Source organism: Petaurus breviceps, unplaced genomic scaffold, assembly GCF_028583685.1.
Source record: "Petaurus breviceps papuanus isolate PSGF00001 unplaced genomic scaffold, PetGlider_PUasm1.0 90750, whole genome shotgun sequence".
Taxonomy (NCBI): Eukaryota; Metazoa; Chordata; class Mammalia; order Diprotodontia; family Petauridae; genus Petaurus; species Petaurus breviceps.
This window is the reverse complement of record NW_027187335.1, coordinates 4,215,864-4,231,126: the sequence shown is the minus strand read 5'-3', so window position 1 is coordinate 4,231,126 and position 15,263 is coordinate 4,215,864. Positions and strand designations below refer to the sequence as shown.

The window sequence follows — 15,263 nt, the reverse complement described above, 5'->3', positions numbered from 1 at the left end:
CTCTACATGTACCCAGTGTGCTCAGAAGTTACTCCATCAATCAGGAATCCTGGCTCTGTAAATGTAGCATGTAGCATCAAGGGGTGTCTTTCAGTGAACCACCAAATCCCTCCTAGATGGGAGAGGTGTTACATAAGGGGAGCTATTCTGGCTTCTTGTCTGTTGCATCTCCTAGCCCATGGTAGAAATGTAATAAATGCTGGTTGAAATGATTCAGTCTTAAAGATTTACAGGGAAAGAAATCTACAGTCTCCCTCTATGAAAAACGTACCTGCCTGATGACCCTAATATGATTTTACATTAACATAAATCTTGAACAGGAAACTGAATACCCATAATTTTAAGAGGTTGATCTTATGAGGACAGTGTTATATGTTTCAAAGCTATATTTTTCACATTAAAAGTGTCATCATTCTTTTGGGAAATTGAATGCTTCATACCAAGGAATATTACTGATTTAAAGAAAAATCTTCCTTTTTCCACAGTCATAAGAAAGCTAATAGTTGCCTTCATTAGCTCACTCTTGCCAGAGATGTACCTTTTAATGGGTGCAGGAGGTGGCCAATGGCTGGAGTTTTCTTAGTGCAGCATTGTGAAACTTTTTATCAGTTTTTATCAAAAAGTATAAATGCTCTGGATAGTTGAACATTCATTAAATAGTACCAGTGATGGTCTTTTTCTCAAGTATGGTAAATATAAGGTGATTTCTTCCATTTTCAAACAGTTGGAATGATTCAGGCAGAAGGTTGAGGAGGAGGTGGAGCCTGTTAGCTGGCACTAAAAATCACAGTAACAACTACTAATTCTGGCAGCTAGGCCAGGTACCACCAAATACGCCTAGGGTGAATAGCATGGAAATCACACTTAAATCAACTAATAAAAAACAAATTTATTTGGGGGTAGGGGTGTAACTAGGGTCACCCAGTCCTATACTTTGAACACCCGAGTCAAGGAGTAAGGGAGTAAAAAATATGCCACCTAATTGCTTCCTATTCTAATTAATCATTCTTGCCAATAGTGCTAAGCTTACCTTTTTTCCTATCTGCTGAAGGAATATAAATACTATTGGTGTCTCTAAGTTGTTGTGTCCTGGAACAAATCCCACATCTCCCTGCCATAGTACAGCTTTGTTAGAAACGACCTAACCTCACGGCATTCATTCACAATCAGCAAGCTAAAGATTGCTTCCCTCTACATCTCTCAGACTATGCTGATATCCTTTTGGAACATCTGTCATTCTCTTCCCAGAGGTTGCTCTGGAGATTAATTTTATTCCTATTTCACAATACATAAAAATCTTAGAACCCAGTATAATTTATCTTGGGTCCCCAATCACTTAAGGGATGGTCCTTTCCATTGGATTCCACAGTTTTATCTTGGTCATGTTCAGGTTCTGAGGGTAGTACACAGGACCAAAAGATGTGGTTCATTAGAAGGCAGTAAGGCAAGAGGGAGAGAAGGGAATTATTTCAAAGGGAGCCCTCCCCTTTCCTAGGGTGGTGACAGGAGTTGTAATTGATAGCTAAAGGATTAAGGGCACAGAAAATGGATCTGCAGTATATTAAGTACTATTAGGCTCTTGGGGACAAGGTAGATTACCTCCATGAAACTAAGAAGACTGTATTTTTGGAGAAAGAATAGCATTGGTATAGAAATGAGGTTTGAAACAGGATGTAAACCTAACCCACAGGAACAACAAGAAGCAATGAAAATTATATTGATGAAGGGGGCAGCTAGGTAATGCAGTGAGTAAAGTACCAGCCCTGGAGTCAGGAGGACCTGAGTTTGGATCCAGCCTCAGATACTTAACACAAAAAACCTAGCCGTGTAACCTTGGGGAAGTTACTTAACCCTAATTGCTCTCCAAAAGGCAAAAAAAAAAAAAATGATAGATAGATAGATAGATAGATAGATAGATAGATAGATAAGATATTATAGTGAAGACAAGAAGGGGACAGTGATTAAGGGTGGATGAATGGGATCACTTTTCAAAGTTTTATGTAGAAAAAAGTGAATGGATTAAAAAAAAGAAGAAAAGATGTAAAAACCAAGTCACTAGGACTTGACTTTTCAAAGACTACCACCTGTTTTTGGTGGTCCCGAGGAGAAGAGGCAATACATAATTGAGTCTGTAGACAAATACAAGGTAAATTTGGGAGACATAGACTGGTTGGAACTGGTATTATTCTTCCTACCCACTAGACACTGCCAGGAAAACATATCCATACCACAGACCAATAATTCAGCCCACAAGCATTAATTAAATGCTTACTCTGCTTCAGTCACTGTCCTAAGTGCTGTGATTACAAAGAAGAGGCAAAAACAGGCCCTCTGAGGATTTTACATTCTGATGAGGGAGGCAACATGTACATACATGTGTATATGTACAAATACATATATACATGTACAATAGACGTATATTGTCTGTATTTTCAGTGTATATATGTATGGACCAATTGCCCTTACAGATGCTCCAACAATGATCTATAAAAAAAAACATGATGAACAGTGGTTGTGAAACCAAAGATGAAACTATGGGGCTCTTCTTTATCACAATCACAAATTCAACATATGGGCAAGTGACCAAAGCAGGAACTATGTAACAGGTTGGAATCATGGACTCAATGTTCAGAGCTCTGAGGTAGACCAGCAGTACCAGGGACAAGAAGTGATTGAGGACTTAGCCCTCATCCAATGCCAAAAATAAAGTGACTCTCAGAGGGACTGAGAATGTGTACCTAGGGAAAATAGTCCTAAGCCAGGGTAGGAGCATGAGGATGTCTAGAATTGATCTTGGACTCAGCCTCCAGTCCAGACCAACAGAAAGGGGGTCTCTCACAAAGGTCAAGAGTGTGGAATTGGCACCCAGAACTCCCAGCACCCAGAACTCCAAGGCTGAAGTCACTCAGAGCATATTGTAGACATAGTCTGCCTCTCCCCTGCCCAGAACAGTAGCTTGGAGGTTTTCCAGAAGAGCTGGGAGTGTAGACTACCCCCCAGAGCTCCCAGTGAGGCCAATGGTGCTAGTTTGCCTAGAACAAATCTCTGGGAAAATTACTAAACAGCAACAATAATAAGCTATTATGAATCCAGAGATGCCCAAGACACAAACCCAGAAGAAGAAAAAGACTCTAAAACATCTACAAGCAAAGACAAACACAATTTGGGCACAAATCCAACTAGAATTCCTAAAAGACATGATGTAAGAGTTTTAAAATGTTTAAAATTTTAAAGTTTAAACTAAATTTAATAAATTAATATATTTATTAGTAAATATGATAAGATCAAAAGTTTAAAATGTATTTGGAATGAGTGATAAAGAAAATAACTGGAAAATAAATGAGAGCTATGGAGAAGAGACTTGGAAAGAGAACTAGCAACTCAACATAAGAGGTAAGAACCTTAACCCCAAAATTAGAACAACAATGCGTTGTTGCCAGAATTGTGAACTGATCCAACCATTCTGGAAAGCAATTGGGAACTATGCCCAAAGAGCCAAAAAACGGCATATCTTTTGATCCAGCAGTACCAGTAGGTCTGTATCCCAAAGAGAACATAAAAAAGGGAAAAGGACCCACGTATACAAAAATATGTATAGCAGATCTTTTTGTGGTAGCAAAGAATTGGAAATTGTGGGAATGACCTTCAATTGGGGAATGACTGAACAAGTTGTGGCATATGTATGCAACGGAATACTGTCGTGCTAAAAGAAATGATGAGCAGGCAGATTTCAGAAAAACCTGGAAAGACTTGCATGAACTGATGCTAAGTGAAGTGAGTAGAACCAGGAGAACATTGTACACAGCAACAGCAACATTATGTGATGACCAGCTTTGACAGACTTAACTTTTCTCAGCAATACAATGATCTAAGACAATTCCAAAACACTCATGATAGAAAATGATCTCTACATTCAGAGAAAGAACTATGGAGTCTGAATACAGATTGAAGCATACTATTTTCACTTCTTTTTTGTTTTTTCTTTTTTTTTCCTTTTGTTCTGATTCTTCTTTCAAACATGACTAATGTGGAAATATGTTTAATATGATTGTACATGTATAACCTATATCAGATTGCTTGCTATCTTGGGGAGGGGAGGGAGGAAGAAAAATTTGGAACACTAAATTTTACAAAAATGATGTTGAAAACTCTTTACATGTAATTGGAAAAAATTACTATTAAGGAAAAAAAATTTGTAAAACTCTTACCCAAGTAACAGACCTCCTGAAAATTAGAATGGATTTTATAGAAATTAATAATCCATGAGACAACAAGAAATAGTGAAAAAAAGAAAACCCAAAAGATTGGGAAAAAATACAGGAAAAAAAAAGATGTCTCAAATAAAGAACAACTGACCTGGAAGACATATCAAAGAGAGATAATTTAAAAATCACTGAACTACTGAAAAGCCAAAAGTCAAATAAAAAAAAGAGCCTAGAAGTCATGTTTCAAGAAATCATGAAAGAAACCTGCCTGGATCTATTAGAAGTAGAGGACAAAGTGAAAACAGAAGAATACACAGGTCACATCCTGAAAGAAGCCCCAAAATTAAAACTCCCAGAAACATCACAGTCAAAATCTAGAGCTTCTATATTAAAGAAATACAATATCGCAAGTAGCTAGAAAGAAAGAGTTCAGGTACCAAGGAACCATAGTCAAGATCACACAATATTTAAAAGCCACCACTGTAAAGGAGCAGGGAGTATGGAATATGATGTTCCAAAAGGCAAAAGGTAAAGGCTTAGGGCCAAAAATAACTTACCCAGAAAATCTGAGTGTAATCCTACAGGGAAAAAAATGGAATTTTGTGAAACAGAAGATTTCCAAGCATTCCTGTTAAATAAACTAGAGCTGAATAGAAATTTTGAAATATAAGCACATGACTCAAGACAAACATGGAAAGGTAAACATACATAAACAATCAGAAAGAATTTTTAAGGGTGAGGTGTTTGTATTGGAACAGGAAGAAGGGGTGATATTAGAATCCCATGAGAATTATAATGTCATCAAGGATCAGATAACATGAAAGTTCTGGGAGCATATTTTGTTATATTGTGATGACATTAAAAGAAGAGAGGAAAGGGAGGGGGGAAAGTATCACTAGGGAAGAAAAGTGGAGGAATGAGGGGACTTATTAATTAACATAATCATAGGGCACAAAGTAGAAGTCTATAAAAACAAGGAAGGAATTGGGAGGAGTGGTATCATTCAAACTTTGATGAGAGCAGAACCAAGAGATCAATTTATACTGTAACAACAATATTATAAAAACCAGACTATTTTGAAAGACTAAAGAACTCTGATCAATGCAGTGGTCAATCATTGCTCCAGAGGACCAGTGGTAAAGAATGGTATCTACCTCCTGACTGAGTGACAATGGACTAGAAATCAGGGGTGGGAAACCTGGGCCCTCGAGGGACGCGTGGTCTTTGGGTGTGGCTTTTTGACTGAGTCTAAGTTTTACAAAACAAATCCTTTTATTAAGGAGATTTGTTCAGTGAAGTTTGGATTCAGTCAAAGGGCTGTGCTTGAAGACCTAGATGGCCACATATGACCTCAAGGCCACAGGTTCCCCAGCCCAGAAAGTGAGAAATGATTTTGCTCTTGGTCATTGTGAGGATTTGTTTTTCTTGACTATGCATATTTGTTGTAGGACTTTTGTTTTTCTTTCCTTTTTTTCCAGTGGGAGAGGAAAGAAAAACAAAAGATAGATATGGAGTAAATGAAAGGTAGCATTAGAGTGGAAGGCACTAGACCTTAGGAGGAAGAGGGCTTCCTCAATCCTCTTGTGAATCTACTAAAATCCTACTTTAGTATTTTCTTGGGTTATGTCCCTGGGAGGCTCAGGAGGAGAGGAGGTCAGATCAACTTGTATGAAATGTTTCAGAGTGCCATCAGAAAACCAACACCTTAAAAGAACTGGAGCTTCTGAAAAAGCACCTCCCAGAGAAGCCGAGAATACTGCAGTCTTTAAGGACTGAGGTGGCCAATATTTCAAGCTTTTTAAAACAATGGAAACACTGTATGTTCTCTGCTATCTACCCTGAAAAGAGTGCTGGGCTATTAAGCAGTTGTACACATACCTCAGTGTATAAGATAACCAAATTGCGAGTTACAGGAGATTTTCAATTACGGAAGTACTGACTGGACAGCCATACCTGGAGGGATAAGGTTGGCAACATGGTTGTAGAACATGTGGGAATTCTTTCCAATTCAGTAGGTGCAGAAGCTAATAAGGAAGAAAATGGCCCTAGCGAGGGTTTTAAGTCACAGCAGGTAAACAGAAATCTAAGATGGGGAGGTAATGGAGAATCTGGGAAGCATTGATAACAAACACTGCTAACATTCAGATTGGTATAAAAACCGACAGGCAAAGGAGGAAGGACAAAGCCACTGGACTCTGTAATTGATATTTTTCATTCACCAAAAGGCTGTCATATATAAACAAATGAAACATGATAAGCAGAGGGGAAATAATGGGCATCCCGGTCTTTAGATGACCTTGATGAATATATGCAAAGGAGGAGAAACCCAGATTATAAAGAGGAGTTAGATTCTCCAGTGTTTCAGAGCAGTCTAGTACATCCAAGTTTATCTGGTTGGATTAGTGAAGAAGCCAAGGGAGACTTTGGGTTCACTTCCCAAATGGGTCAATTAACTTTGCTTTGTTCTGTGACCACAGATTGCCCTCCTGACCTTGACCATCCATTCCACAGGGTCACAAAGGAAACGATGCATCCCAGCTACTGGAAAGTGACCTCACAGTGGTAACAGGGCAATACTTGTAATCCAACTTAATACAGCTTCCAAAAATCTGCTGAAGGCCAATATCTGTGCTACCTATAAAGTGTTCAGATAGCAAACACAAAATTTTGTTGGGTTCATTTGTAAGTTTCTATGTATTTAGAGTGCAGATATTTATCACACATATAGGGACTAGACCTATGACTTCAGTGATATCTTTTCTGTTACTTACAATCTTAGAGAATTGTCTAGAACACTGACTAGACAATTTAAATGACTTGACCATGGTCACACAGCCTGTACAGGTCGGGGTGAGATCTGAACACAGCTCCAACATCTATCCTCTGTGCCATGCTACTTCTCTGTTTATTATAGGCTTGCTGATAATTACAGAACTTTAATCAGCTCACAAATTTCTTTTGACCAATGTCTCATTTCAAGAAATTATAGGGAGTAAAATAAGTGAAATTGGCATGTCTTATCACATGTGTTAAGTGTAATTTATTATTACTAAATCCCAGTGAGAGATGGTTTTTGCAGCTATTTTTTAAATCTTCTGTAGGGCTTTAAACTTTTCCATGTTTTCAAGTTGGGAGATAGTGGTAAATGTTCATTCTGAAACGTGAGAGGGGCTGTAGAAAGGAACACCTACCCAAATAGAAATTCATCTCTAAATTCTTTGAGTTAAATAGTTGTGCTTTTTCATAGGGAGACATTTCTCTGTAAAAAAGCCAGGCATACATATATATTTATATCCATTCTCATATACATGAATTTATTTGTAGGATACACATTTATGTATGTGTGTACATATACATGTATATGTGTGTACATATGTATGTGTGTATGTATTTCTATTCATGTACACACACACATACATGCCCAGGAGTTATCTCTGCCAATGAAATCACAGGTTCCTTCTTTATCCCTGTTGTATATCTCTGCAGTAAATAGAGCTCTAGGCATGGAGTCAGGAAGAACCAAGTTCAAACTTGACTTCAGACACTAGCTATGTGACCCTGGGCAAGTCACTTAACCCTGTTTGCCTCACTTTCGTCATCTATAAAATGAACTGGAGAAGGAAATAGCAAATCGCTCTAGTATCTTTGCCAAGAAAACCCCAAATAGAGTCATGAAGAGTTGGACATGACTGAACAACAATAACAGACATCTACAAAGCAAATTTCTCTCTCTTTCCATATATATATATATATATGTATGGATGAATAAAGCATTTATTAAATTCTTACTATGTACAAAGAATTGTGTTAAATGCTAGGGACACACAAAGAAAAGTAAGATGATCCTTTTTTTCAAGAACCTTAGATTTTAGTTAGTGTTAAACACATGGAAGGTATCAACTTTGAATCAGATCGAAAAGTCCTATATTCTTAAGGGTTCAGGGATGAAAATGATAATGACCTCTTCCTTCATGTTATTCCACTGACAAAATAATATCCTTTTCTCACATAGTATCCTTTGACAGGACCAAGGACTTTCCTGTCTAGCTTTTCAGAAGCTGTGGCTGTACCCCCTGTAGGAGCTGTTGCCAGGCTGAATTTCCATAGGAGTTGTTTCTGTAGTGCCGATACAATACTCACAGCACCGACAGTGACTATGAATCTGAAGGCACAGTCCTGAACTGCATAAAAGACTCTCCACATATAAGACAGAAGCAAAACATTTATTCAGACACCAGAAAACCAAATACCAACTCCAGAAAGTCAAATCCATCATAGCAACACAGAAATTAATAAATCATAACAGCAGGGAGTCACACCATCCTTTAGCCTTCCCACAAACAAACACTCACAAGCCTAGCTGTTTTCTTGGCTGTGTCCTCTCCGTCCTCCAGCTCTAACTGCTCTGACTCCCAGCTTCCTGTGGGCTCTGCTCTTCCCTTCAGCAAGCTGCTCCCACCACAGACTCCATGTTATTACATTCAACCTATTAGGGGGCAGTGAAGATCTTTAAATTACCATTATCATTACAGCTTCCTAAGATGATAGCTGAGGACAGTGGGCTGGAAGCATTGGGTTCAGGGTTCTAGGCTGTCTCCAGGAGAGATGGGGGGTCAAGGAGAGGGCAGAGTTTGACTTTCCTGACACTTGCTGCCTACTGCCTCTCCCTCAAGGTACCATGATGCTTCAGCTAGGCTGGCTTACATTTGGTGGGGATGGATGACCCCTTCTCCATAGCCCCATCAGATAAAAGTACTTATCCTTTATTCTTGACTGATGACGGACCTATGTCCTTTTCTTCTAATGTGAATCAGTCAGCAAGCAAATGAGATGATACATGTCTAAAGCCCTTTGCAAACTTTAAAATGCTGTAGAAATATAAACTATTATTATTTAGAGGCCTTTCTCTGGTTCTTGTAGGTACCAGTGTGCCTCTTGGATTCATTATTGGATGTATGCTGAAGTCTGCTTGATCCCTCCATGGATCATTACATTGATTTTGGGGTCACCTGTGAATATGATTTGTTGCTGTTTTTTCCATGATCTGTCTCTGTAGGAGCTCAACAGGAAAAATATTGGGTTTAAAAGATGGACTTTCATGGCAGAGACCCTTGAAAACACTATTAAACATTACCAAGCCTAATCTCCTAGTGAATTCTGGGAACATCTGCAACAAGTAGAAGGGGAAAAGGGTTGGGGGTAAGAAGGTCAGGGTAAAAAGAAGAAAATTATTGAGAGTATGTGTTGTACTCTCATTTTGCACCAGAGATGGAATCAAAGGTTGGAGGCTAAAGAGATGCAGGTCTCCACCTGAAAAACTGGTGGATTGTGCATGATTGAGCCATGAATATTGGCATGAAGTAAGAGACAGAAGGAAACACTACTACCACTACCCCACCCCCTTGTAGCGTCAGGAAGCCACAGGCCCTAACAAGAGCTGTGGGACAGGGCCTTCATGAGAACAGCCCTCATGCTCATGGGTGGAAACCACCATAGGGATTTACATACTCATTTGGGGTTAATGACTACTCAAACAAGAATATCTGTTTTGTTTTAATAAAACTTTAATCTGTAATATTGTGAATTGATGTTGTTCAGTCGTTTTAGTCATGACTGCCTCTCCATGACTCCATTTGGGTTTTCTTGGCAAAGATAATGAAGTGGTTTGCCATTTCCTTCTCCATGTCATTTTATAGAAGAGAAGACTGAGGCAAACAGAAGTGACTTGTCCAGGGTCACACAGCTAGGAAATGTCTGAGTCCGGATTTGAACTCAGGAAGATGAGTCTTTCTGATTTCAGGCCCAGAGCTCTGTGCACTGTGGTGCCACCTAGCGGCTCCAGTATTGTGAATCTTGTACCTGCAAATTGAGAACAAGCCTGAGGGTTGAGGAAGTAGAGAGGTTAGGGGATTAAGATAGGGTCACATGTGCATAGGTACTCTAAGAGGATAAGAAAATCCTCTAGAGTAGGCCCTTTCCATCATGAGAGTCTCTGACATGTAAGAAAAAAAATTCAAATCACCATCATGTATTTATGTAGTGGGTTTTTTTTTTTTTGGCTTTTTGGAGGGCTATTGGGGTTAAGTGACTTGCCCAAGGTCACATGGCTAGTTTTTGTGTTAAGTGTCTGAGGCCGGATTTGAACTCATGTCCTTCTGACTCCAGGGCTGGTGCTCTATTCGCTGTGCCACCTAGCTGCCCCTATGTAGTGTTTTAAAGATGTACAAAGCTCTGTGAAGTCAATAGGTATTTATTAGGCACCTGCTATATGCCTCATCTTCATAAGCACAGGGTGATCCATGATCACCATGATTGGGGTATTTACATATAGGAAGTTGTCATCCTTGGTTTAGATAAGATTCTAAGGCTGGGGTTCACGATCAATTTTTTGTGTGTCACAGGCTTCTTTGACAGGACCTTAAAGCTGATCAAGCCCTTCACCAAATAATGTTTTAAATACATAATACTGAACACATAAGATTACAAAGGGAACCAATGATATTGATAGAGTTATCAAAGTGCCTACCTCACCTTTTTTATATGGTGCCATGAATACATGGGCAGGCAAAGATGCTTGAATGCTGATAATTGTAACCAGTCCTTCTGCTCTGCTTTACCCATGCTCCCAGAAGAGCAGCCCCAACCTCCTCAGTTGCAAAAATTCAAACCAGAAACTTCTACAAAAGGAATCCTTGTCAAAGAGTTGAAAAGCCTTTCGTTCACTCTCTGAGTTGAATCAAACTCAAATAGAAATGGATCCCTGTGGGCTACATGTTGATTGAGAAAAAATCACAAATTAACATTATTTGTTGTATTTTTTAATTTATTCTGTTAAAAATTTCCTATTCATATAGGTAGGCTGAGTTTTGTGGGGTCCCTGGCAGTCAGTGAGCTGCAGTTGGACACTTCTACCCTAAGAGGTTATTGATATATTTGGGGGTCCTGTTTACCCTGGGGGGGAGGGCAGAAATCACATCTTTATTTCTTTTTTTATTATCATATTTTAGATTCATTTTACTGGTACAATCACCATAACAGGAGATGAAATGAGCCCAGAAACTTCCTTAACAGCAAACACTTGATCTTCTTTTTTTTTTTTTTTAATGTATTTACTATTAGTTCACAACATTCAGTTCCATAAGTTTTTGAGTTCCAAATTCTCCTCCCCCCCATGGTGGCATACAATCCAATATAGGTTCTACACATACCTTCACAATAAATATTAGTCAAGTTGTTAAGAAGAATTATAACTAATGTAATGAATAACAAGGAAGAAGAAACAAAACAAAATGAAAAAGAGAGAGACCAAGTAGTTTGCTTCAATCTGCATTCAGACTCCATAATTCTTTCTCTAGATGTGGATGGCCTTTTCCATCATGAGTCCTTTGGAGTTGTCTTATAACCTTGCATTGATTGCTGAGGGGAGCCCAGTCTATCAATTCAGTCATCACAGATACAATGTGTCTGTAATTGTGTACTAAGTTCTCCTGGTTCTGCTCCCCTCACTCAGCATCAGTTTACGTACATCTCTTCAGGTTATCATGAAGTCTGTTTGCTCCTCATTTCTTATGGCACAGTATTATTCCATTACATTCATATACCACAACTTGTTGTCATTCCCCAACTGATGAGCATCCCCATGATTTTCAATTCTTTGCCACTACAAAAAGAGCTGCTATAAATATTTTTCTACATACTGGTCTTCCTCCCACTTAGATGATCTCTTTGGGATATGGCCCTAGAAATGATATTTCTGGGTCAAAGGCTATCCACATTTTTATAGCCCTTTGGGCATAGTTCCAAATTGCTCTCCAGAATGGTTGGATCAGTTCACAACTCCACCAACAATGCATTAGTGTTCCAATTTTCCCACGTCTTCACTAGCATTGATCATTTTCCTGTTTTGTCATGTTAGCCAATCTGACCAGTGAGATGTGGTACCTCAAAGTTGTTTTCATTTGCATTTCTCTAATCAATAGTGATTTGGAGCATTTTTTCAGCTGATTATAGATAACTTTAATTTCTTCCTCTGAAAACTGCCTTCATATCCTTTGCCCATTTATCAAGTGGGAAATGACTTGTATTCTTGTAAATTTGACTCAGTTCTCTGTATATTTTAGAAATGAGGCCTTTATCAGAGAACATCTTTATTTCAATATAATTATATGGTCTAGACTCTTGCTTTAGGCAATTGAATATTTGTTATCCTGGTCAGATAGCAAAAGTCTCCAGAAATAGAGATACTAGTCTTCTTAGCTATGGAAAAAGATGAATACAGAGACAAATAGAAAGATGGATAGATGACAGCATTTATTATGCACTTACAAGACCAGGCCTTGTGCTAAATGCTGCGGACACAATACAAGAAAACAAGATAATCCTTCCCCTCAAGAAGCTTATAGTCTACTGACAAGATATATAAAAGGATCCTGGAAAGAAGGTGGGAAGAAGAGGAGGAGGGGAATAAGCAGTTATATAGTGTTTACTATGTGCCAGGCACTACACTAAGTTCTTTAAAAGGACAAAACAAAACAAATATTCTCTCATTTGATCCAATGACCCTGCAAGCTAGTGCTATTATTACTCTCATTTCACAGTTAAGGAAACTGAGGCAGGTAGAGGTTAAGTGACTTGCTTGGTGAGGTCACATAGCTAGTAAGCGTCTGAGGCTAGATTTGCACCCCCAGGATAGTATACAACCTGAGGCCTGGTCAGGTACCAAGGAAGATAAGGCAAAAAATTTCACCTAAAAGGAGGAGAAGTCAGGAATGGAGTACAAAGAATCTGGGGGGGTGTGCTGCTTGGAGACCATACAATTTCATAGGAATTTAGAGGCTGAAGGCTAATTGGAAATCACCTGGTACTATAGAAACTCCTCATTTTATAGAGGAGGAAATACAGGCCTAGTGAAGTGACCTTTCCAAAATCTAACTATCTTGAGACTATCTCAGTCACAGCTTTAGCAAGAAGATTAGAGAAAATCTGCTCATATTATCCCAGTTTCTCATGTTCTCTCAGGATCCCAAGTATTAAAACATTGTCTCCCATGTCTCCTGACCTGTTCTGGTTGCAACAGAAAAGGGGTTGATTGACAGACATCTGATGACAATCTGATTGACAGACATTAAGATAATCATGATTCTTAGAGGGTGGATGCTAAAAATTAGCCCATTCCTTCAGATGAGACTTTTTACAGCCTTCCAAACACTCTAGGCTCTAAGAGCTGCAAATTGTGGAGAAGGTGGCTACCTACATTGGTGGAGGGAGTTTCTGATACTAATAAAATCAGAGGACTAGTTAGTCCTTATTCCTATCCCCAAATCTCCTTGGGTTTTTGGACATGCTAATATCCCCCAGAAACTGATAAGGATTTTTATCAGTGGAAATGGCATTAGAGAGGCATTACCATCTGCTTTGTCCCTGCACCCTAAGGACCATGAGACCTTTCCATCTGATTTGAAGCTGAAACCGTCCATATGTGTTGTGTCCCCCCCATTAGAATGAGAGCTCCTTTGAGAGCAGGGACTGTCTTGCTATACATAATTTGTATCTCCAGACCTCACTTAGCACAGTGTTTTGCACATAGTAAATGGTTAAGAGATGCTTTGCTTGCTTCATTCATTCATTCCCAGCCTAGCCTGTCTCTGTTCCGTGGGGCATATGATTCAAGCCCATCATACAAAGTCCTTAAGGCACCTCCAGGATGCCCTGGAAACGACTCCCTCCAGCTCAGTTCCTACCTCCACTCCACGTTCCACCTTTCCCTCCTCTTCCTAACTAATTTTAAGGAGATTTTCCAAGGGAAGGGATGGGAGGTCGGGCTTCCGAAAGGGGCGGGGCCAGGAGTCCTCTTCGCTGCATTCTTGCTATCCACCGCCCTTCCCCGCACCCCCCACTAATACCCTGCTAGGAAAGTCAGCCGGGAAACCTCTTGGGGTCCCACCCACCCCGTGTCCGAGGTCCTAGTAACTCAGCACCTGGGAAGGACGCGCGCGACGACGCCAAACTCAGTATCGTGACGGCGGTGGTCTGAGAAGGGGGGGAGGCAGAGGCCAGGAGCGGAGGGAGGAGGGGTGGGGGTAGTGGCCCCGCCCCCGCACGCCTATGGGGGAGCGGTGCGGGCCCTGACGTCACTTTTGCCTGCGTCCCTGCACATGGGCTGCCGAATGCACTGAGCGGGCTGCTGCGGGCCAAGAGCTGGGAGCAGGAGCAGGAGCAGCGGCAGCCTGGGGAGGGGGGGGTGGGGGTGGGAAGCACGCACGGCCTCGGGCTTTTGGGGCGCGGGTGATCAGGCTATGCCGTGCATTTTTTAATTTTACGGTTCCCTCCGCTGTTTTTGCAATTTTCGCCCTAAGTAACATTTTGCAGGGGAGGGGGTCTGAGAAGGGTCTTGCTGGAGCCCGTCTTGCACTTCGGCCACTTGCCCAGGACCAGCTATTTCCTGAAACTTCTGTATTTTTCATTTGTGTGTGTGTGTGCGTGTGTGTCTATGCACTTGATTGTATTAGCATAATTTCCCTTACACTCCTCTGGCTTCCCCATTGCCTGGGAGGCGTACACGTTGACAGAGGAAGGAAAAGCAAATTGGGGCTGGGGGATTGGGGGGGAAGGGGAGGGTCGGGTTTTTTGGGGTTTTTTTTGCAAACAGAAAAGAGAAGAAAAAAAATCACCTAGTACACCGAGATGGAGAAAATGTCCCGACCGCTCCCCTTGAACCCCACGTTCATCCCTCCCACTTACGGCGTGCTCAAGTCCCTGCTGGAGAACCCCCTGAAGCTGCCCCTGCACCCCGAAGACGGTGAGAGCCGCCGCCGCCGCTTCTTGGCTTCCCCAGATTTGGAGAAAAGAGACCTCCACGGCTGGGGCTTTCCCCGACTTTGCTTTTCTTCTTGGGCACCCACCTTGAATCTCCAGCCACCCTCACCTCTTCCCCCCACTTTGCCCTCCCTATTCTCTTCTCTCTACCCTCTCCTACATTCCCCAGACCCAGACCCGGTGCTGCCTCTGCTTGGATGCAATTGAGGATTGGCTCTGTCACCCGCTCTCTTCTCTCCCCTC

General features: G+C 40.7%; 1 protein-coding gene across 2 annotated transcripts in view; it reads left to right on the top strand.

Moving 5' to 3' along the window:
• Positions 1-14,327: 14,327 nt before the first annotated feature.
• The window catches only part of HLF (HLF transcription factor, PAR bZIP family member), an 82,212-nt gene continuing 81,276 nt past the window's right edge, over positions 14,328-15,263 (top strand). The window contains exon 1 of one of the 2 annotated variants that reach the window (XM_069067466.1): positions 14,328-15,003. In XM_069067466.1, coding sequence (XP_068923567.1) covers positions 14,889-15,003 — 115 coding nt within the window. In that variant the 5' untranslated portion in view covers positions 14,328-14,888. The remainder of the gene's footprint in view (positions 15,004-15,263) is intronic. The other variant, XM_069067467.1, reaches the window with a different exon arrangement.